Source organism: Vulpes lagopus, chromosome 10 (genome assembly GCF_018345385.1).
Source record: "Vulpes lagopus strain Blue_001 chromosome 10, ASM1834538v1, whole genome shotgun sequence".
Taxonomy (NCBI): Eukaryota; Metazoa; Chordata; class Mammalia; order Carnivora; family Canidae; genus Vulpes; species Vulpes lagopus.
The window spans coordinates 72,371,246-72,393,312 of NC_054833.1; the positions used below are offsets into that span (position 1 = coordinate 72,371,246).

The 22,067-nt window shown below is 39.7% G+C and overlaps 1 protein-coding gene across 2 annotated transcripts in view; it reads right to left on the reverse strand.

The window, feature by feature from the left end:
* The window catches only part of UBE2U (ubiquitin conjugating enzyme E2 U), a 56,394-nt gene that overhangs the window by 27,402 nt on the left and 6,925 nt on the right, over positions 1-22,067 (reverse strand). For both annotated transcript variants that reach the window (XM_041772081.1, XM_041772082.1), the window contains exons 4-5: positions 20,091-20,188; positions 8,185-8,305 (exon numbers count right to left, since the gene is read on the reverse strand). In XM_041772081.1, the coding sequence (XP_041628015.1) occupies positions 8,185-8,305; positions 20,091-20,188 (219 nt within the window). The remainder of the gene's footprint in view (positions 1-8,184; positions 8,306-20,090; positions 20,189-22,067) is intronic.

The following is a 22,067-nucleotide window of genomic DNA, read 5'->3' on the forward strand; positions in this document are numbered from 1 at the left end:
ACAATTTCTTTCAAGATAAAAGATGTCAAGTGGTAATTGTCTTAGCCAGAAATTTGAAACCTAATGACATGATGAGGGACACCAATAAAAAGCACGCAGATTTACACTTCAGAACTTAAGAAACAATGTAGGAAACAACACTTGGAAAGTGCCCTACAGTTTGATTCTACTGCATCTCTGGCAAACACCTGGTCTGACTCAACTCAAGCCTGAAGTGGCCCTAGACCAATCCACTAACAACACAGGGACAATAGCCTGTTTCTGACAGGAAAAGAGAGCCACTAAGATGACTGAAGGCAAAAACAGGTCATCTACAATAGCGGTGCATGTACAACACACTCAGGAGGCAACCCTGAATAACCAGGTTCTGGTGAACAGGAGACATGCGCAGTAGGGCACTACAGGACTCTTCTTCATATGTCACTACTTCCAATAGAAGGAGACATTACTGACCTTCCTAACACAAAGACACAGACACAGAGTTAGACAAAATGAGGAGACAGAGGAATATGCCTCAAATGAAAGAACAGGGCAAAATCATAGCAAGAGAGCTAAACAAAATGGAAATAAGTAATATGTCTGATAGAGAATTTAAAGTAATGGTCACAAAGATATTCACTGTATTTTATAAAAGAATGGAGGACCTCAAAGAGACCCTCAAAAAAGATATGGAAAAACATAAAAAAGAACCAATCAGCAATGAAGAACTCAATAACTAAAATTAAAAATACACTAAATGGAATAAAGAGCAGCCTAGAGGAAGCAAAAAAATGGATCTGTGCCGTGGAAAACAGAGTAACAGAAAGGAATCAAGCTGAATAGGAGAGAGAAAAAATAAAAATGAAAATAAACTAAGGGAACTCAGTAACACTATCAAGCATAATAACATTTGCATAATAGGGATCCCAGGAGAAGAGAGAGAGGAGGAGGGTAGAAAATGTATTTGAAGAAATAATAACTGAAAACTTCCCAAATCCGGGGAAGGAAACAGAAATCCAAATTCAGGAGGCACAGAGAGCCCCCAAGAAAATCAACCCAAGGAGGTCCACATAGAGATACACTATAATTAAAATGGTAAAAAGTAGTGAAAAAGATTATTTTTAAAGCAACAAGAGAAAAGAAAACAGTTACATACAAGAGAAACCTTGTAAGGCTACCAGCTGATTTTTCAGCGAAAACTTTGCAGACCAGAGAGTGGCATGATATATTCAAAATGCTGAAAGAAAAAAACCCTGCACTCAAGAATATTCTATCCAGCAAGGCTATCATTCTGAAAAGAAGGAGAGAGAGAGTTTTCCAGACGAACAAAAGTTAAAGGAATTCATCACCACTAAACCAGCCCTACAAGAAGTGTTAAAAGTGTCTTTCAGTGGAATAGAAAGACTATAAACATGAGTAAGAAAAGGAGGAAGCACAAAAGCAGTACAATTAAATATATCTATAAAAATCAGTCAACAGATTCATAAATTAAAAGTATGTACAGTATAACACAATATACCTAAAACAGGGGGAGAGGAGTAATCAATGGGTTCAAACCTAAGTGACCATCAACTTCACATAAACTGTTACATGCATATGATGCTATATATAAACCTAATGATAACCACAAGTCAAAAACCAGTAACGCATATGCAAAGTACTAACCTATCAATAGTTAATTTGAATGTAAATGGACTAAACACTCCAATCAGAAGACACAAGATAACAGAATGGATAAAGGAGTAAGACCCATCTATATGCTGCCTCAAAAAGACTCATTTCAGACCTAAAGATACATGCATATTGAAAGTGAAGGGATGGGAAAGCATTTATCATCATACAAACGGAAGTAAAAAGAAAGCTGGCGTAGCAATACAAATATTGGACAAAATAGATTTTAAACCAAGACTGTAACAAAGAGAAAAAGGGACGCTATACAATCATAAAGGGAAAAATCCAACAAGAAAATATAACAATTGTAAATATTTATGCACCCAAATTCATAAAGCAGCTAATAATAAGCATAAAAGAAGAAATTGACAGAAATACAGTAATAGCAGGGGACTTTAACACCCCACTCATGTCATTGGATAGATTATCCAAACAGATAATCAATAAGGAAACAGTGGCTTTGAAGGATACATTGGATCAGATGGTCTAACAGACATATTCACAGCTTTCTATCCTGAAACAGCAGAATACACATTCTTTTCAAGATCACACAGAACATTCTTTAGATCACGTTAGGCCACAAAACAAGTCTGAACCAATTCGGAAAGACTGAAATCACACTACACATCTTTTCCAACCACAACACTATGAAACTATAGATCACCTGCAAGAAAAACTCTGGAAAGAACACAAATACATGCTACTAACAATGAATGGGTCAACCAGGAAATCAAAAAGCATATAAAAAAATACAGGGAGACAGATGAAAACAAAAATACAATGGTCTAAAATCTTTGGGTTGCAGCAAAAGTTGTTCTTTGAAAGAAGTTTAGGGGCACCTGGGTGGCTCAGGTGGTTAAGCATCTGCCTTTGGCTCAGGTCATGATCCCAGGGTCCTGGGATCAAGCCCCGCATCAGCTCCCTCCTCAGAGGGGAGTCTGCTTCTCCCTCTCCCTCTGCCCACCACCTTGTTCATGCTTGCTCTGTCACTCTCTCAAATAAATAAATAAAATCTTTTAAAAAAAATGAAAGAAGTTTAAAGGAATACAGGCCTCAAGAAGCAAGAAAAATCTCAATCTAACCTTACACCTAAAGGAGCTAGAAAAAGAAGAACAAACAAAACTTAAAACCAGTAAAAGGAAGGAAATAATCAAGGTTAGAGCATAAATAAACAAAATAGAAAATAAAAAATAGAACAAATCAATGAAATCAGGAGATGGTTCTTTAAAAATATCAACAAAACTGATAAAACTTTAGCCAGACTCATAAAAAGAAAAAAGGGAGAGAGAGAGAACTCAAAAACCAGAAATGAAAGAGGAAAAATAACAAGTGACATCATAGAAATACAAAGGTTTATAGGAGAATATTATAAAAATTCATATGCCAAAAACCTAGAAGAAATAGATAAATTTCTACCTCCCAAAACTGTAGCAGGAAGAAATAGAAAACTTGAACACAGGGAGCCCGATGTGGGACTCGATCCCGGGTCTCCAGGATCAGGCCCTGGGCTGATTCCCCATTCATTTGGGGAAAAAATGATTCATATAATTTGTTCTTTGAAGCTATAAACATATTTCTTTGATAGAAAATAAATAATATTTTTAGTTAAAACTAGCAACTAGATACTTTGCTGAAAGTTACTGGACTACCTGGTACAATGAAATACAAACAAGAAAAAAAGAAGTTTCTAATTTTGCCAAGGAGATCCACACACACCATCCTGTTAAACTTGGTCGCTGTATCTCCTGACATCTATGAATAACAGGCTATCTATAACAACAACGTAATCATCAACAACCACACTAGGTCTGTACAATGGTGCTAAAGCTCATGTTCTTTTTTTTTTTTTTTTAAGATTTTATTTATTTATTCATGAGAGACAGAGAAAGAGAGAGAGAGAGAGAGAGAGAGAGAGGCAGAGACACAGGCAGATCAGGAAGCAGGCTCCATGCAGGGAGCCTGATGTGGGAATTGATCCTGGGACTCCAGAATCAGGCCCTGGGCCGAAGGCAGGCGCTAAACCACTGAGCCACCCAGGGATCCCCAAGCTCATGTTCTTTAGTGAGCAAGCTATGCTATTGGACTAAATTTCTTTTTTGCTGACATCCAGGAAGGCGTATTCCTGCAACTAACAGTAAAAAACAGTCCCTCTAAAGAGAAAAACCAAACCAGAAGTCCTATGAGACATCACCTACTTTAAGCACAGAACCCATTTTCTTTAAAATTGTTCTACTGTTAGGAGGATGAAACAAACAAAAAAAGCTGTCAATGAACTAATTCAGAGCATGAACTGAAGAAGGATCAAATGCCTATCATAGTATCTTCCTAACCACAAGAAGAATGGGATGGATTTGCAGAATGACCAGGTTTTTTTTAAAGCTGTAGGATATAAATTAGTATTATAATCTCCCTAATATTTCTATAATTCCTCTCTATTCTAATGATCACTGTCATAATATCTGGCAGTTATTATATTACAGTTTATTCAGATAAATATCTGAAACTTATTAGTATGACTCTCCTTTACTTAGCAAAAGTTACAGGAATATGCCTGGCGAAAAGAAAAATTATGTCAGGTGTGACCACTGATAGTGAGTTTTACTATTTTTGTACTCTTCTATTTTCTTTCAACCAAAGATTTTTAAAGATTATATAAACTTGATGCTTTAAAAAAAAAACCATGATAGGGATCCCTGGGTGGCGCAGCGGTTTGGCACCTGCCTTTGGCCCAGGGCGCGATCCTGGAGATCTGGGATCAAATCCCACAACGGGCTCCCGGTGCATGGAGCCTGCTTCTCCCTCTGCCTATGTTTCTGCCTCTCTCTCTCTCTCTCTGTGACTATCATAAAATAAATAAAAAATTTAAAAAAAATTAAAAAAATTAAAAAACCATGATAAACAGAAGATAAATATTATTTGACTATATAACCACATAGAAATAAAAATTCACTCAGCTTGGGAAAAAAGTACATACAGGCTTATATAATATCTCTTTGTAACACTTTAGTAAATAAGTAGCAATACAAAAGCTGGGAAGCAAGATAGCTGTTATGCGTTATCTCCTTCCAGACCTCTTCTCCTCCCTCTTCCAAGTTTTCATAAACAAGTTGAGGCCTAAGTTGGAAAGTACTTGAAAAACCCCTTTGTTAGTCCAACTCTCAACACTGAGTAAGAAGCTCTCTCACAGCATCCACAAAAAAGAGCTCTTAAACTTTACTACCTGAACACGAGTTCTCAAAGCAGGCTATTAGTGATGGCAGCCTTTTCCATTCTTAAGCAACGTGAATTTTTAGAAAGTTCTCCCTCCTGCCAGCCAGGATCTGGATGGGCGTTACCACCAGGGGTGCTTACAACTTCCATGGCATTTGCTGGTAAGAGAGATCAGTCAGGCATCCAAGTGACTATGTAATTTGTTGTGCAAACCGGAGCACAAAGTCAAAGGGGATGCTAGAAATAATTATACCAGGACTGTCCTGGGCAGTCTGGGACTCACTATCAGTAAGGGAGAGAGGGCCCAGGTCCAAAAGAGGAGGGCAGGATTGGGGAATGTCTTTGAGACCCCTACCTTGAGCTGGGTCTGGGCTCAGAGCTTAACATGTTCTTGTCAATTACACCAAGTTCAAGACCTAGCTGCTCAGGCTAGGCAAGCAACACGTTATGTAAGGTTTGGGGAATGAGAGGCATTTGCATGTCTGCATGCCAAATACCAGGCTTAGGCTTAGGATAAAAAATTAATTCCAGACCACTGATTATGAGGGGAAAGTCCCCAATATAGTCAAGGTATGTTCTGGTACAAGGCAGGGCCAAGCCGGCAGATTCTGAACTATAGCAGCTACAATCTAGTAGGCCTGGGGAAGGTAGAGCTGAGTGTAGCTACTTTAGTTTTTTGAAACAACAAAGAAGAAACTGCCGTTTTCTATATGAAAGTCTTTCAAATATTTGAAAATAGCTTTTACAACTGCCTTTTGTCATTTCTTCCATCAGCTAAATATATACAGTTTCTTCAGCTCAGTAAATGTGCTGCTCCAAATTGAGCATGCTGGTATTCCAGACAAGGGCCCACCACATCAGAGTGGAGTGGAGTTATCATACAACACATGCCTAGTGGAAGGGCACTTTCTATTAGTGGTTCACATTAAGTTTATGATCAAATAGCTCCCCAAGAATTTTTTTATAGAGTTCTGCTATCAAGTCAGGCCTCTCCCATTCTTTACTTGGAAATTTTAATCCTTTGATCCAAGTGAATGACTTTATGCTCATTCCATTAAATTTGTAGGCACAAGGGAAGGGGAATGCCTAGTTTGAAGCTCTGGCTCTGCAGCTTGCTCTCTGCGGCCTTAGCCAACCACTTCATCAATGATCCTCAGCTCCTACTGAGGAAGAGTCTGAGGATCAGATGAATAAACATATGTAAAAGCATTCTGTAAACTATGAAGTAAAATTAAGATCTAAGTTTACACATATTTTTTCATTTGTTCATTCTACAAATTTTTATTCAATACCTACAACCAGAGCCTACACTGGATACTGAGGATATAGTTCTGGCCTATAATCAACACCTACAGAGATGACACCATTCGCTGGCCCTTGAGTTTCTCACTTATACAATAAACTATCTGTTCCAGTTTTGTGTTACTTAGAAATGTGGCAATTCCCTTTATGCTTTTTCTAGACCTCTTTATTAACATTTGAAATCGAAGAAAGATGATTCTTGCAGCATTCTAGTGACACTTTTCAAGTAGTTACAAGTAATTCTCACTGGATGCAGTTTTTCACAGACATCCACATAGTTCTAGACTACCATATAATTTAGGGTGAATGAGTTTTATGCAACTTCTTTCCCACTCCTTGCCCCTTAGCAGATGTCTCTGCTATATCATGGACACTCTTTCCCTTGGAAGCTGCAGGAAGTCACTCTCTTCATGGTACCCAAGGCTACCACTCCTAGTCTGGCTGAGATGACAAGCAAACTTATAACTATTTACTGTCTTGGATTTCCACATATTTCACCAACATAACTAAAGAATATAGTGAAAACCTGCCAAAGTACTATTTGCTGTTGCTCATCAGCAGGGTGATTTGGCAACTGGGGCAGCTTTTCTGCCTGGATTGATGGTACAGCTGGAGAAGCAAAAGAGTGAAGGATGGCATCTAGTGGGCAGGTGGACAAAAGGAAGGGCTGACTTCTCTCCAGTTTCTTTCTCATCATTCTTTTTGGCAAGGCAAACCCAAAATTTGTTGCACAGAATCATTTGCCATAGAAAAGCCTTTAAAACCAGTTTTTAAATTTCCATTTACCAGGCTATGGATATAGTTTTTTTTTTTGGATATACTTTTATTACAGAATATTTCTTTAAAATGGTAGTACCACAGAGCTCAATGGAAGGTTAAGTAATATAAATTGTTCATTCATTCATTGCACAAATAGTAACTGAGCAGAAAAGATACAGTAGTAGATGCTACAGTATTCTGGTAGGTCAGAAATGTGGTCAGAGTGATGCAATAGGATTCCTCCGTGTACTAACCAGCTTCAAAACTCAGGGAATGTTTGAGAGACTCCACAACAATCATGAAATGTTTGAAGGCACCAAAATGGATGCCTAAACGACATTGCTTGATTTGCACCAGACTCAAAGTGCTGTGGAGGAGCACTTGAACTTCCTCACAATTGTACAGACCCAGCTAATGGACTGGCAGACCCTGGAAGGGGACTGGAAAAAGAAACGGGACATCTGAAAGAAAAAGCATGTGAGAGATCCCTTTGGCAGAATGGGTCTGAACAGCAAGGCTTGCTATTAGGGAGATAATGACAGCAGCCGCTATGCCTGGCTGCTGTGCACAGCTGGGCGGGATATAGAGGAAAGAACTATGTCACTGGGGGCCCAATCCTCATTTGTGATGAACTCCTCTGGCATAAGGAGCCAACAATATTATTCTGCTAACTACAAAGAGAACACAGAAGCAGTAGAAATGCTGGGTTAAATCATGAAGAGGTAAAACTAGGGTATCAAAAAACTACTCCACCACCATCAGTCAAGAAAGCAGAAAGATTGAAGAGCCTCAGGTATCATTTCCACATGGACTCTTAGAAGGAATACCTTCAGGGGTGATCTCTTCCAAACAAAAAGCTGAACACTTTGCTAATCAAGAGGAAAGGAGTCCCAGTTCAGTAAGATCTGGGGTACTGCAGGTGAAATCTGGGAAATATCCATCATAGAACAAAGAGTTAAAATCAGATGTCATATCTTTATGATGGGTAAATAAGTTTTAGTCAGTACCATCTATCCATATTAGAACATTTAAAACTACTAAGCTTATGATTGCTGATAATCTCTAAAGAACCACTTTTTAATTTTTTTTTTTTTGATAACTGATTGGCTTGACAAACAGGTACAGTAGGAGAAATCTTAGGATGATTTCATTACTGAAAATGGATACAGAAAATACTTTATATAACAGTTATTTGCTAGATCATTTATTTGCTATAAATGCATAATTAATAATTGGCAAAAACAATAAGTAGGCAGTTCTTACATTGTATTGGTTGGCTGAAAAGTCTTAGAACTATTTGTTTGTACAGAGATTCATCTTTAATCAGCATTCGGGCTGCTTCCAAATTCACTGGATTTTCTAGAACTGGATTAGAAATCATAACCTATAAGAAAAAATATAAACATTCTTAAACTCTTTTGCTAGAGCAAAAAGACAAGCCAACACATCCAACAGTAACAAGCGTTTATTACATGCCTACTCTGTATCCATCTGGAGACAGATACAAAGACAAATGAGACATGGCCCTTACTCTCAGGGAACTCTTGGTCTATCTTGGTTTTATTTTTTATTTATTTTTTATTTTTTAATTTGTTTTCTATCTTGGCTTTATACTGTTGTATATTCAAGAGCCAAACATTAGGATCAAAGCAAGCTACAAGTTCCTTCCTCTAGCCTATTCTTTTTTATCACATGAGTTTAAATTTGATTTACATATAAAGGAAACTAGACATTAGGCAACACTGAAACATTTCCGTTAAAAAAATAAGTGTAATTTTTAACATATTATTTAGGTCATGGATAAACAAATATATGTAGTAAGGCTATGTATACTTCAACATCCCTCCAGATTATTGAATGATTAATTTGGCATCTATAGTTTTCTATTGCTGCTGTAACTAATTAGTGCAAATTTAGCAGCTTAACACAATACAAATTTATTATTTCACATTTTGGTAGGCAGGAAGTCTAAGGTGGTTAGTCTGGTTTCTCTTTTCCAGATTTAACAAGACTAAAATCAAAGTGTCAGCTGGTTACACTCTCATCAGAGGTTCTGAAAGAACGTTTCCAAGCTCAAGTTGTTTTTAGCTGAATTCAGTCCCTTATCTTTGTAGGACTGAGATCACTGTTTCCTTGCTGGCTATTAGCTTGGGGCCATTCTTAGCTCCAAGAGGTCTCTCGCAGGTTACATTTGGACCCCAACATCTCACAGCAATTAAGGTATGAAAAATCCTTCTTATGCTTGGAATCTCTCTGATGTTTCCTCCTGCCACATACATTCTCCTCCCACTCTATTTCTCTGACTGACTCTTCTGCTTTCCTCTCCTATTGTTAAGGGGGTCACATAATTACTTTGGGTCCGCCTCTATAATTCAGGATAACCTTCCTATTTTAAGGTCAGCTGATTAGTAACTGCAATTCCATCTGCAAAACCCTTTAACAGCAGTAAGTAGATTAGATTGAATAACCAGAGGATGGAAGTCTTGGAGCAATATCTTTAAAATTCTGCCTGCTATAGTACATGTGCATCTAGACTAAATAGGGGTCCTGGAGTAACCAAAACTTTTCGGCCAGACCATGATCTTGTTTATCTAACACCTCAAAATTATTATTTGCCCAAATTGCAAATATGTATTCAATAATTTCAGTATTCTGAATATAACATGCAAATTAGATAAGATGCAGCCAAGATAATAACTACAAGAACACCTAAGCATAGATGAAGGTCAAAATGGATAACTGTGACTTAAGTGTCATGGAAATGATGACACTCATCACTAATGAAAGCAATAATCTGTTGTCTGATATTTCAAAGGCAGTAAGAATTTACTGCTGTTATTTGAGCTTTCTGTTTGGAAAACACATTTGAGCTATATCTCCAAGAGTATTCTAAGTTGCTTAAATAAGGATTCAGTGTGGATTACACCAAACTTTTCAAAGTGGGTAGGAAGCAGATGAAATCTATCTTCAAGAACAAGTTTTTGGTCTTTAGCTGGAGTGATAATCCTACTCAGAGAGGCACATCTGGTAAAGTTTATTCAATAGTCTTCACATTGACACTGTGCCTAAGACCTTTTGATATTATGTGTACACAAGCTACTAAGTATACTTAATGATTTTTAATAACTGGAATATATTAAAATGTATGAGTCAGAAACCCTGCTAAAATAGTAAAAAGAAAAGGTCTAACTTTTATTTTTTTAATATTTTACTTATTTATTCATGAGAGACACAGAGAGAGAGAGAGGCAGAGACACAGGCTGAGGGAGAAGCAGGCTCCATGCAGGGAGCCCAATGCAAGACTCAATCCAGGGACTCCAGGATCATGCCCTGGGCTGCAGGTGGCGCTAAACCGCTGAGCCACTCAGGTGTCCCAGGTCCAACTTTTAAATGAGCCATGTCATGTGATAGTATGGAACAACAAAGCAGCTTTCCAGAGGAAAAGTACAAAAAAACTGGAGCATTAGTAAACAACGGCAACAATAGGTACTATTTATAATTTCCAATTAGTTAAGGCCTGTGAATTTGGAATTCCTTTTACGGATGGTGTTGCTATTTATCTTTGCATTAAGTACAAGTGTTCTTATAATCTTCTGTAAGATTATAAAAGTTTTAGGAGATGATTAGTATATTTTTTTTTAAATTAACTTTTATTGGTGTTCAATTTACCAACATACAGAAAAACACCCAGTGCTCATCCCGTCAAGTGTCCACCTCAGTGCCCGTCACCCATTCCCCTCCAACACCCGCCCTCCTCCCCTTCCACCACCCCTAGTTCATTTCCCCGAGTTAGGAGTCTTTATGTTCTATCTCCCTTCCTGATATTTCCCAACATTTCTTTTCCCTTCCTTTACATTCCCTTTCACTATTATTCATATTCCCCAAATGAATGAGAACATACACTGTTTGTCCTTCTCCGATTGACTTATTTCACTCAGCATAATACCCTCCAGTTCCATCCACGTTGAAGCAAATGGTGGGTATTTGTCGTTTCTAATTGCTGAGTAATATTCCATTGTATACATAAACCACATCTTCTTTATCCATTCATCTTTCGATGGACACCGAGGCTCCTTCCACAGTTTAGCTATTGTGGCCATTGCTGATAGAAACATCGGGGTGCAGGTGTCCCGACGTTTCATTGCATCTGAATCTTTGGGGTAAATCCCCAACAGTGCAATTGCTGGGTCATAGGGCAGGTCTATTTTTAACTCTTTGAGGAACCTCCACACAGTTTTCCAGAGTGGCTGCACCAGTTCACATTCCCACCAACAGTGTAAGAGGGTTCCCTTTTCTCCACATCCTCTCCAACATTTGTTGTTTCCTGCCTTGTTAATTTTCCCCATTCTCACTGGTGTGAGGTGGTATCTCATTGTGGTTTTGATTTGTATTTCCCTGATGGCAAGTGATGCAGAGCATTTTCTCATGTGCATGTTGGCCATGTCCATGTCTTCCTCTGTGAGATTTCTCTTCATGTCTTTTGCTCATTTCATGATTGGGTTGTTTGTTTCTTTGGTGTTGAGTTTAATAAGTTCTTTATAGATTTTGGAAACTAGCCCTTTATCTGATATGTCATTTGCAAATATCTTCTCCCATTCTGTAGGTTGTCTTTTAGTTTTGACTGTATCCTTTGCTGTGCAAAAGCTTCTTATCTTGATGAAGTCCCAATAGTTCATTTTTGCTTTTGTTTCTTTTGCCTTTGTGGATGTATCTTGCAAGAAGTTACTGTGGCTGAGTTCAAAAAGGGTGTTGCCTGTGTTCTCCTCTAGGATTTTGATGGAATCTTGTCTCACATTTAGATCTCTCATCCATTTTGAGTTTATCTTTGTGTATGGTGAAAGAGAGTGGTCCAGTTTCATTCTTCTGCATGTGGATGTCCAATTTTCCCAGCACCATTTATTGAAGAGACTGTCTTTCTTCCAATGGATAGTCTTTCCTCCTTTATCAAATATTAGTTGACCATACATTTCAGGGTCCACTTCTGGGTTCTCTATTCTGTTCCATTGATCTCTGTGTCTGTTTTTGTGCCAGTACCACACTGTCTTGATGACCACAGCTTTGTAGTACAACCTGAAATCTGGCATTGTGATGCCCCCAGCTATGGTTTTCTTTTTTAAAATTCCCCTGGCTATTCGGGGTCTTTTCTGATTCCACACAAATCTTAAAATAATTTGTTCTAACTCTCTGAAGAAAGTCCATGGTATTTTGATAGGGATTGCATTAAACGTATAAATTGCCCTGGGTAACACTGACATTTTCACAATATTAATTCTGCCAATCCATGAGCATGGAATATTTTTCCATCTCTTTGTGTCTTCCTCAATTTCTTTCAGAAGTGTTCTATAGTTTTTAGGGTATAGATCTTTTACCTCTTTGGTTAGGTTTATTCCTAGGTATCTTATGCTTTTGGGTGCAATTGTAAATGGGATTGACTCCTTAATTTCTCTTTCTTCAGTCTCATTGTTAGTGTATAGAAATGCCATTGATTTCTGGGCATTGATTTTGTATCCTGCCACGCTACCAAATTGCTGTATGAGTTCTAGCAATCTTGGGGTGGAGGCTTTTGGGTTTTCTATGTAGAGTATCATGTCATCGGCGAAGAGGGAGAGTTTGACTTCTTCTTTGCCAATTTGAATGCCTTTAATGTCTTTTTGTTGTCTGATTGCTGAGGCGAGGACTTCCAGAACTATGTTGAACAGCAGTGGTGAGAGTGGACATCCCTGTCTTGTTCCTGATCTTAGGGGAAAGGCTCCCAGTGCTTCCCCATTGAGAATGATATTTGCTGTGGGCTTTTCGTAAATGGCTTTTAAGATGTCGAGGAAAGTTCCCTCTATCCCAACACTCTGAAGGGTTTTGATCAGGAATGGATGCTGTATTTTGTCAAATGCTTTCTCTGCATCTAAAGAGAGTATCATATGGTTCTTGGTTTTTCTCTTGCTGATATGATGAATCACATTGATTGTTTTACGAGTGTTGAACCAGCCTTGTGACCCAGGGATAAATCCTACTTGGTCATGGTGAATAATTTTCTTAATGTGTTGTTGGATCCTATTGGCTAGTATCTTGTTGAGAATTTTTGCATCCATGTTCATCAGGGATATTGGTCTGTAATTCTCCTTTTTGGTGGGGTCTTTGTCTGGTTTCGGAATTAAGGTGATGCTGGCCTCATAGAACGAATTTGGAAGTACTCCATCTCTTTCTATCTTTCCAAACAGCTTTAGTAGAATAGGTATGATTTCTTCTTTAAACGTTTGATAGAATTCCCCTGGGAAGCCATCTGGCCCTGGACTCTTGTGTCTTGGGAGGTTTTTGATGACTGCTTCAATTTCCTCCCTGGTTATTGGCCTGTTCAGGTTTTCTATTTCTTCCTGCTCCAGTTTTGGTAGTTTGTGGCTTTCCAGGAATCCGTCCATTTCTTCTAGATTTCCTAATCTATTGGCGTACAGCTGTTCATAATATGTTTTTAAAATCGTTTGTATTTCCTTGGTGTTGGTAGTGATGTCCCCTTTCTCATTCATGATTTTATTAATTTGAGTCTTCTCTCTCTTCTTTTTAATAAGGTTGGCTAATGGTTTATCTATCTTATTAATTCTTTCAAAGAACCAACTCCTGGTTCTGTTGATCTGTTCCACAGTTCTTTTGGTCTCGGTATCATTGAGTTCTGCTCGAATTTTAATTAACTCTCTTCTTCTGCTGGGGGTGGGGTCTATTTGTTGCTTTTTCTCTAGTTCCTTTATGTGTAAGGTGAGCTTTTGAATTTGAGATCTTTCCAGTTTTTGAATGGATGCTTGTATTGCGATGTATTTCCCCCTCAGGACTGCTTTTGCTGCATCCCAAAGATTTTGAACGGTTGTATCTTCATTCTCATTAGTTTCCATGATCTTTTTAATTCTTCCTTAATTTCCTGGTTGACCTTTTCATCTTTTAGCAGGATGGTCCTTAACCTCCACGTGTTTGTGGTCCTTCCATACTTCTTGTTGTGATTAAGTTCTAATTTCAAGGCATTATGGTCTGAGAATATACAGGGGACTATCCCGATCTTTTGGTATCGGTTCAGACCCGATTTGTGACCCAGTATGTGGTCTATTCTGGAGAAACTTCCATGTGCACTTGAGAAGAATGTGTATTCAGTTGAGTTTGGATGTAAAGTTCTGTAGATATCTGTGAAATCCATCTGGTCCAGTGTATCATTTAAAGCTCTCGTTTCTTTGGAGATGTTGTGCTTAGAAGACCTATCCAGGGTAGAAAGAGCTAGATTGAAGTCACCAAGTATAAGTGTATCATTATCAAGGTATTTCTTGAGTTTGGTTATTAATTGGTTTAAATATTTGGCAGCTCCCACATTCGGGGCATATATATTGAGGAGTGTTAAGTCCTCTTGTTGGATAGATCCTTTGAGTATGAGATAGTGTCCCTCTTCATCTCTCACTATAGTCTTTGGGGTAAATTTTAATTTATCTGATATAAGGATGGCAACCCCTGCTTTCTTTTGAGGACCATTTGAATGGTAAATGGTTCTCCAACCTTTTATTTTCAGGTTGTAGGTGTCCTTCTGTCTAAAATGAGTCTCTTGTAGACAGCAAATAGATGGGTCCTGCTTTTTTATCCAGTCTGAAACCCTGCGCCTTTTGATGGGGTCATTAAGCCCGTTCACGTTCAGAGTTACTATTGATAGATATGAGTTTAGTGTCATCATATCTAATCAGTCCTTGTTTTTGTGGATTGTTCCACTGAACTTCTTCTTAAAGGGGAATTTTAAGAGTCCCCCTTAAAATTTCTTGCAGAGCTGGTTTGGAGGTTACATATTCTTTCAGTTCCTGCCTGTCTTGGAAGCTCTTTATCTCTCCTTCCATTTTGAATGAAAGCCTTGCTGGGTAAAGTATTCTTGGTTGCATGTTCTTTTCATTTAGGACCCTGAATATATCCTGCCAGCCCTTTCTGGCCTGCCAGGTCTCTGTGGAGAGGTCTGCTGTTACCCTAATATTCCTCCCCATAAAAGTCAGGGACTTTTTTTCTCTTGCTGCTTTAAGGATCTTCTCCTTATCTTTGGAATTTGCAAGCTTCACTATTAAATGTCGAGGTGTTGAACGGTTTTTGTTGATTTTAGGTGGGGATCTATTTCCTGGATCTGAATGCCTGTTTCCCTTCCCAGATTAGGAAAGTTTTCAGCTAGGATTTGTTCAAATACATATTCTGGCCCTCTGTCCCTTTCGGCGCCCTCAGGAACCCCAATTAAACGTAGGTTTTTCTTCCTCAGACTGTCATTTATTTCCCTTAATCTATCCTCATGATCTTTTAATTGCTTGTCTCTTTTTTCCTCAGTTTCCCTCTTTGCCATAAACTTGTCTTCTATGTCACTCACTCGTTCTTCTACCTCGTTAACCCTTGTCGTTAGGACTTCTAGCTTGGATTGCATCTCATTTAATTGATTTTTAATTTCTGCCTGATTGGATCTAAATTCTGCAGTCATGAAGTCTCTTGAGTCCTTTATGGTTTTTTCTAGAGCCACCAGTAGCTGTAAAATAGTGCTTCTGAATTGGCTTTCTGACATTGAATTGTAATCCATATTTTGTAACTCTGTGGGAGAGTGGGCTGTTTCTGATTCTTTTTTTTGAGGTGAGGTTTTCCTTCTAGTCATTTTGCTCAGTGCAGAGTGGCCAAAAACAAGTTGTATTGGGAAAAGGAGAAAAAGAGAGAGAAGGAAAGAAAAGAGAAAAAGAAAAAAGAGAAAGAAGAAAAAAAAGGGAAAAAGAGAAGAAAAAGAAAGAAAAAAGGAGAAAAAAGAAAAAAAAAGGGGGGGTGGGGGAAGCAATCAGAAATCAAGAAGAAAGAGAGAAAAAAAAAAGCACAAAAAAAAACCAAAAAAAAACAAAAACAAAAACAAAAACAAAAAAAACACGGGGGAGTATCTTCCGATTCTGTGTACTTAAGTCCCTTGACTTCCCTTGGAACTGGTCCGTTTTGCTGGTCTTCTGGGGGAGGGGCCTGCTGTGCTGATTCTCAGGTGTTAGCACTTGGGGGAGCTGCTCTGCCCCTGCCTGGTGCAGGGCTCAGTGGGGGTTGTTCGCCCCGTGAGGCCCCGTGAGGAAGCCACAGTGGCGGGGGCAGCTCTGGGACCCTGGATCCAGCCCCCGCAGTAGCTCCGGGGCTCTCCGTCTGCAGGGCCTGGGGGCTCCCGGGCGGGGCCGCTGATCTGCTCAGTTCCAGGCAGGAGCGTCCTCGCTGTCCTGGACCCTCCCAGCCTCTGCCTGTCCCTGGGGGGAGGCCGGATCCTGGGCTGTGTCCCGGCGCCCTGTGCTCCGGGGCCTGCGCTGTTGGATTCGCTCCCGCCCCGCAGCCCCCTCCGCGGAGCTGCCGCCCGAGCCCCTCCGAGCTGTTCCCGGAGCCGCGCCGCCCCCTCCGCGGAGCTTCTTCCTCCGCCCGAGCCGCCGCCGCTGAGCTGTTCCCGGAGCCCCGCAGCCCCCTCCGCGGAGCCGCCGCCCGAGCCCCTCCGAGCTGCTCCGGGTCCCGCCGAGCGCTGCAGCCCTTAGGGAGCTCGGCGCACTCTCCGGGGCGCAGTTCCTCTGTTACTGTCCCAGGGAGCCCGAGGGCGTCCCCGCCTTTCTGGGGATCCTGCGCCAATTCCCCGGGAGGCCTTTCCCCGGGAAGGTCGGTGCAGCTCCTGCTCCTCCGGGACGGGGCTCTCCTGTCCTGGGGACACTCGCCCCGGCCTCAGCCCGGCTCCTCGCGGGGCCCCTCCCCCTTGGAGGCCTTTTGTTCCTTTATTTCTTTTTTCCCGTCTTCCTACCTTGATAGAAGCGCGGACTCTTCTCACTGTAGCGTTCCAGCTGGGCTCTCTTTAAATCTCAGGCCGAATTCGTAGATTTTCAGGATGATTGGATGGTTTTCTAGGTAATTTGTTGAGGACAGGTGACCTGGAGACCCTGCTCTGCCGCCATCTTGCCCCTCCCCCCAGTCTGATTAGTATATTTAGACTTTAAATTTTTTACACACCATTTCAAAAAGCCACTCCCCTGAAAAAAAATGTGATCATTATACATAATCTCATCTATTTTCTTTTTTAAGATTTTGTTTCTTTATTCATGAAAGAGATACAGAGAGAGGCAGAGACACAGGTAGAGGGAGAAGCAGGCTCCTCGCAGGGAGCCCGATGTCGGAGTTGATCCTGAGACCAGGATCATGCCCTGAGCCAAAGGCAGATGCTCAACCGCTGAGCCACCCAGGCATCCCTATGTCTCATCTATTATTCAAAGCAAAGTACTCAGAAATTATGGTTTATTCGTGTACTGTCCATTACAGTGGGCACCAGCCATATGTGGCTATTTAAATTGAAATTAAACAAAATAAATGAAAAAAACAGTTCTCTTCAGTTACACTAGCAACATTTCAAGGGCGCAATAATCAAGTGACTAGTGCCTAGTGTATTGGACAGCATAGATATTGGATATTTCTGTCAGCACAGAAAGTTCTACTGGGAAGCACTGGCCTTGAGAGGGCTATTAGATAGCAATTAAAATATTAGATTCAACAATAGGAAAATTACTTGGCATAAAATGGTCAGTGAAAAATAGGTTAAATAACTTATACATATAAACCATAATTGGAACAAAGTAAAAAAAATTCAGGTTCATTTTTTCATTAATGTTATTTAGCATTTACTGTCAGCATTGTCCTGGGTATTGGAGATGAACTGGACCTGCTTCCTGACCTCAAGGAGTTTGTAGTCCAGTAAGGGAAGCTTGTAATCCAATAGGGGAAGACAGGTAAGAAAACAGTATGTGCGCTACAGTATTATATCCCTCTGATAGAAATTTCCTTCGAGTACCACGCAATGGGTGGGAGACAAAAGAAATCCCTCAAATACCAAAGCCATCAATTCTACCTCTGAAGAAAGTCCGGAAAGGCATCCCAGTGGAGGACTCATTGGCCCTGACTCTTCCAATGTAGGCAGCTGCTTCCCGGACAGATTGAGCAAAAGGGAAGGAGAAAATGAGTTGCCAGTCAGAAACTGGACTGAGCACTTTTTAAGGTGCAAGACTCACTTGGGTTTGTAACTTTAGAATTGAGAACTCTATAAATACTGTTTTTAACCTGGATTGAACCAAGCACTGTGAGTAAAGAAAAGCATGAAGATATAATAGGAATGGGGCTGCACTGTGCTGTTAGGGAGAGTCTGAAGCCCAGGTGTCAGGAAATAGAACTGACATTAACCTTGCAGTGAATGGGCAACTGAAAGATTACACAAAAATATGGGAGAAAATATTAGCGGGAAATGCTAATCACATTAGGGTTGGGGTTTTTCTTTATAACTTTCAGTGATTTTCTTTTCCTTTCTATTTTTTTTTTTTAATTAGAGAGAGAGAGAGAGAGAGAGAATGAACCAGTGCACGAGGGTGGGGAGGGGAAAGCGAGAAGGAAGAAGAGAGAAAAGTCTAAGCAGGCTCCCTGCTGAGCACAGAGCTGTGAAACAACGTTTTACTATTATTTTTTTTTTTAAGATTTATTTATGTGGGACGCCTGGGTGGCTCAGCGGTTAAGCGTCTGCCTTTGGCTCAGGGCGTGATCCTGGAGTCCTGGGATTGGGTCGCATGTCGGGCTTCCTGCATGGGGCCTGCTTCTCCCTCTGCCTGTGTCTCTGTCTCTTTCATGAATAAACAGGTAAAATCTTAAAAAAAAAAAAAAAGTTAAAAAAAAGAGATTTATTTATGCATTTTAGAGAGGGAAGGAGGGGCAAAGGGAGAGAGAGAATCTCAAGCAGGCTCCATGCCCAGTGCAGAGCCTGACTTGAGGCTTGATCTCACAACCCTGAGATCATGGCCTGAGCTGGAATAGAGCCAGATACTTAATTGACTAAGCTACCAGGAACCTTCAGTTTTACTATTCTTAAGGCAGATTCTAATTTAGGTGGAATAGACAGAAATAGGACTCAAGTTGAAGGAATCCAAAAGATCAACCCCAGATATTTGCAAATTATGTTCACTTACTTTAGATTTTGCTCAAATGTCTCTTCCCAAACATGGCCTAGCACATGTAGGTGCTCAGCACATATTTGCAGAGTGAATGAGTGAATACATTTGAACACTTAATCTTTAAAAAAGACTGCTTTCCTCGGTGCACTAAGATGACTAGACAGAAATTTTTTTTCAGAAATAAAAAGGTGGGATTTGTATTATAATTTTATGTGTTTGAGAGAATTCAGTTAAGCCAGAATATGTAAGTATTCTAGATAATCAAAATTTAATAGATTATCTTCAGATAATATTAATGAGTAGGTACATGGAAACATTACTGAGCTGGATTATAGGTGGTCAAAGCAAGTGCTATTAAAATAATTTATTTTAGGACCAGATGAGAAAGGAGGTTCATTGAGGGTCAGAAATAACACAACACTGAGGCATGCTTCTAAGGACAATGTGTGAATCCAGGGGGCAAAGGAGCATTCCAGAGACAGTATCAATCTGAGAGGAAGACACAATCCCTGCTTTAATTGTTCACTGGGTTTGATATGAAAGTTTACAAAAGAGCAAGTAGCAAAGGATAAAGCTGAACACTTTAAATTGTAGCTATCTGATTCACCTTTCTGAGGAAGGCAACACTCATGAATGAGGAAAGATCCACTTCCAATATTATGAAGTTAGAAGCCAAAAGAAAACTTAAGACTATATTTCTAAAATTGAAACCATCCAGTTCTTTTTTTTTCCCCAAAGATTTTATTTATTTATGAGAGAGAGATAGAGAGAGAGAGACAGAGACAGAGACACAGGCAGAGGGAGAAGCAGGCTCCATGCAGGGAGCCTGACGTGGGACTCCATCCTGAGTCTCCTGTCTGTCTCCAGGATCATGCCCTGAGCTGAAGGTGGCACTAAACCACTGAGCCACCTGGGCTGCCCCTATCCAGTTCTTTTTTTAAATAAAATATGTATTCTTTCATTGTAAAGGGCCTTAACTATCAATTTCACTTTAAAATAATAATCTTTCTAAGTTCCACTCTATAGCCTTGGTATAAAAATTCTATTGATTTAAAAAAGCTTATTCAAATCCTTCAAACAAACAAACAAAAAAACAAATCCTTCAAACATTTAAATATTCATTGCACATCTTATTCCTTATATTTTGAGTAACTGAGATAATTGACAGAATTAAAGAGTGTTATATTAATCTCTTCTTACCTGGAGAGTAAGTAAGATGCTGCTCAATGTATAGTTTGTATTCCACTTTTCAGGGTCATCCAAAAAATCTATACAGACTCGACCAGTATTTTGATCTACTGCATTAAAATAACACATGAATATTGACACGTGTCATAAAATTATTTAAGATTTATGAACATCAAAATATCATAGGCAAAATCAGAAAGCAAAAGACAAAGCAGAAAAGTATTTTCAGTGAAGATGACGGATAGCTGATATAGTGTAGCTATTAAAGGCATGGGTTTCAGTATAAGATACACAGAGATCCGAATGTTGACTCCCTGACTTGTCAGCTCTGCAATGTTGAGCAATTTAACTTCACTTCTCTAGGTCTAACTTTCCTAATATGTGAAATGGGGATATGATGAAAGTACCTTCCGTCACTGAAAAGAACTTAAAAATATTTAATAGAATACCTGATGTGTAGCAACTTCCCCCCAAGTGATAGGTATCATTTTAATAACTGTCTTATTGATATATAAAAAAACTTCAACAAATGAATAAGGGAAACATTTCTGCTATATTTTTAAAGTTTTTTTTATTTATTCATGAGAGCGCACAGACACACGCAGAGGGAGGAGAAGCAGGCTCCATGCAGGAGTCTGATGTGTGACTTGATCCCGGAACTCCAGGATCACGTCCTGAGCCAAAGGTAGGTGCTCAATCGCTGAGCCACTCAGGCATCCCACATTTCTACTCTAATAGGAAAATCTTGCAATAAAAAGTTAAGAACTAAAAAGAAAATTTTGAGAAGGTGAAAAGAGAGGTGTTGGATTTGACACTGTACTGTAAAACTACAATAATGATAACTGCAGCGTGGGACATGAGATTAAGCAATGTGGTAAGAGCCTTTAGAAACAAATACTGGCCAAGAAAAAAGAAAAGGAAAAAGAAAAAAAATCCTGGCATGTATTAAAATTGTTGTATGTTAAAAAATAAAATAAAATTGTTGTATGTTCAAAGTGCAATGATGACTCAGCAGCAAAAGAAGAGTATCAACAAATGGCATTAACAAGTGCTGTGAGGGCACCTGGGTGGTTAAGTAAGTGGTAGAGCATTTGCCTTTGGCTCAGGGTGTGACCCCAGGGTCCTGGGATCAAGTCCTTCATCGGGCTCCCCACAGGGAGCCTGCTTCTCCCTCTGCCTATGTCTCTCCCTCTCTCTCTCTCTGTCTCTCATGAATGGAAAAATATAATCTTTAAAAACAACAAGTGTTGTGCAAACTACTCATTGTCCTCAGGTTAGGCTTCCTTTCTTCCATCTCTTCTGGAATAAGGAGCACTATGCCTGCCCCCACCCTCACCCCCAGTCTCAATCCCTGTGGTTTTAGATAAATACGTGGTTGCCCACATTTTCCCCAGCCTTTCCTCCAGCAAGATGTGGCTATGTAACTATGTTGTAATCGTGGGATTTCAGCGGAAGGAAAGTGTGCAATTTCTAGATCATACTTCCTGAAGGAAACTATTTTGCCTTGTCTTTTCCTCTTCCCACTGGCTGGAAATGGCCACAGAGTAAAAGTATTACATCCAAAAATGATACCTGCACATTGAGGATGGTGAAACCTCCCTGCCAGCTTTGTTCTATTATACACAGAGCAGAAAGATACATAGAAGCTTGGCCTATGCCCTAATACAATTAATTAAATCAGTATTTTTTTTAAATGGAGTTAAATGGGAAAATAAGACTATATAATAACTAAAAGAATATTAAAATGATGATTTGATTGTGTTTGGGGGAAACAATCATCTAAGTTTAAAGGTAACTGCAAGGGCAGCCTGGGTGGCTCAGGGGTTTAGCACTGCCTTCGGCCCAGGGCCTGATCCTGGAGGCCTGGGACTGAGTCCCACGTCGGGCTCCCTGCGACATGAAAAAATGTTTAACTCACAAGTATTCAAAGATGAGCTTGTTAAAATTAACACTGAGATTCTTATCAAATTGGCAAAAAAAAATGTCTTT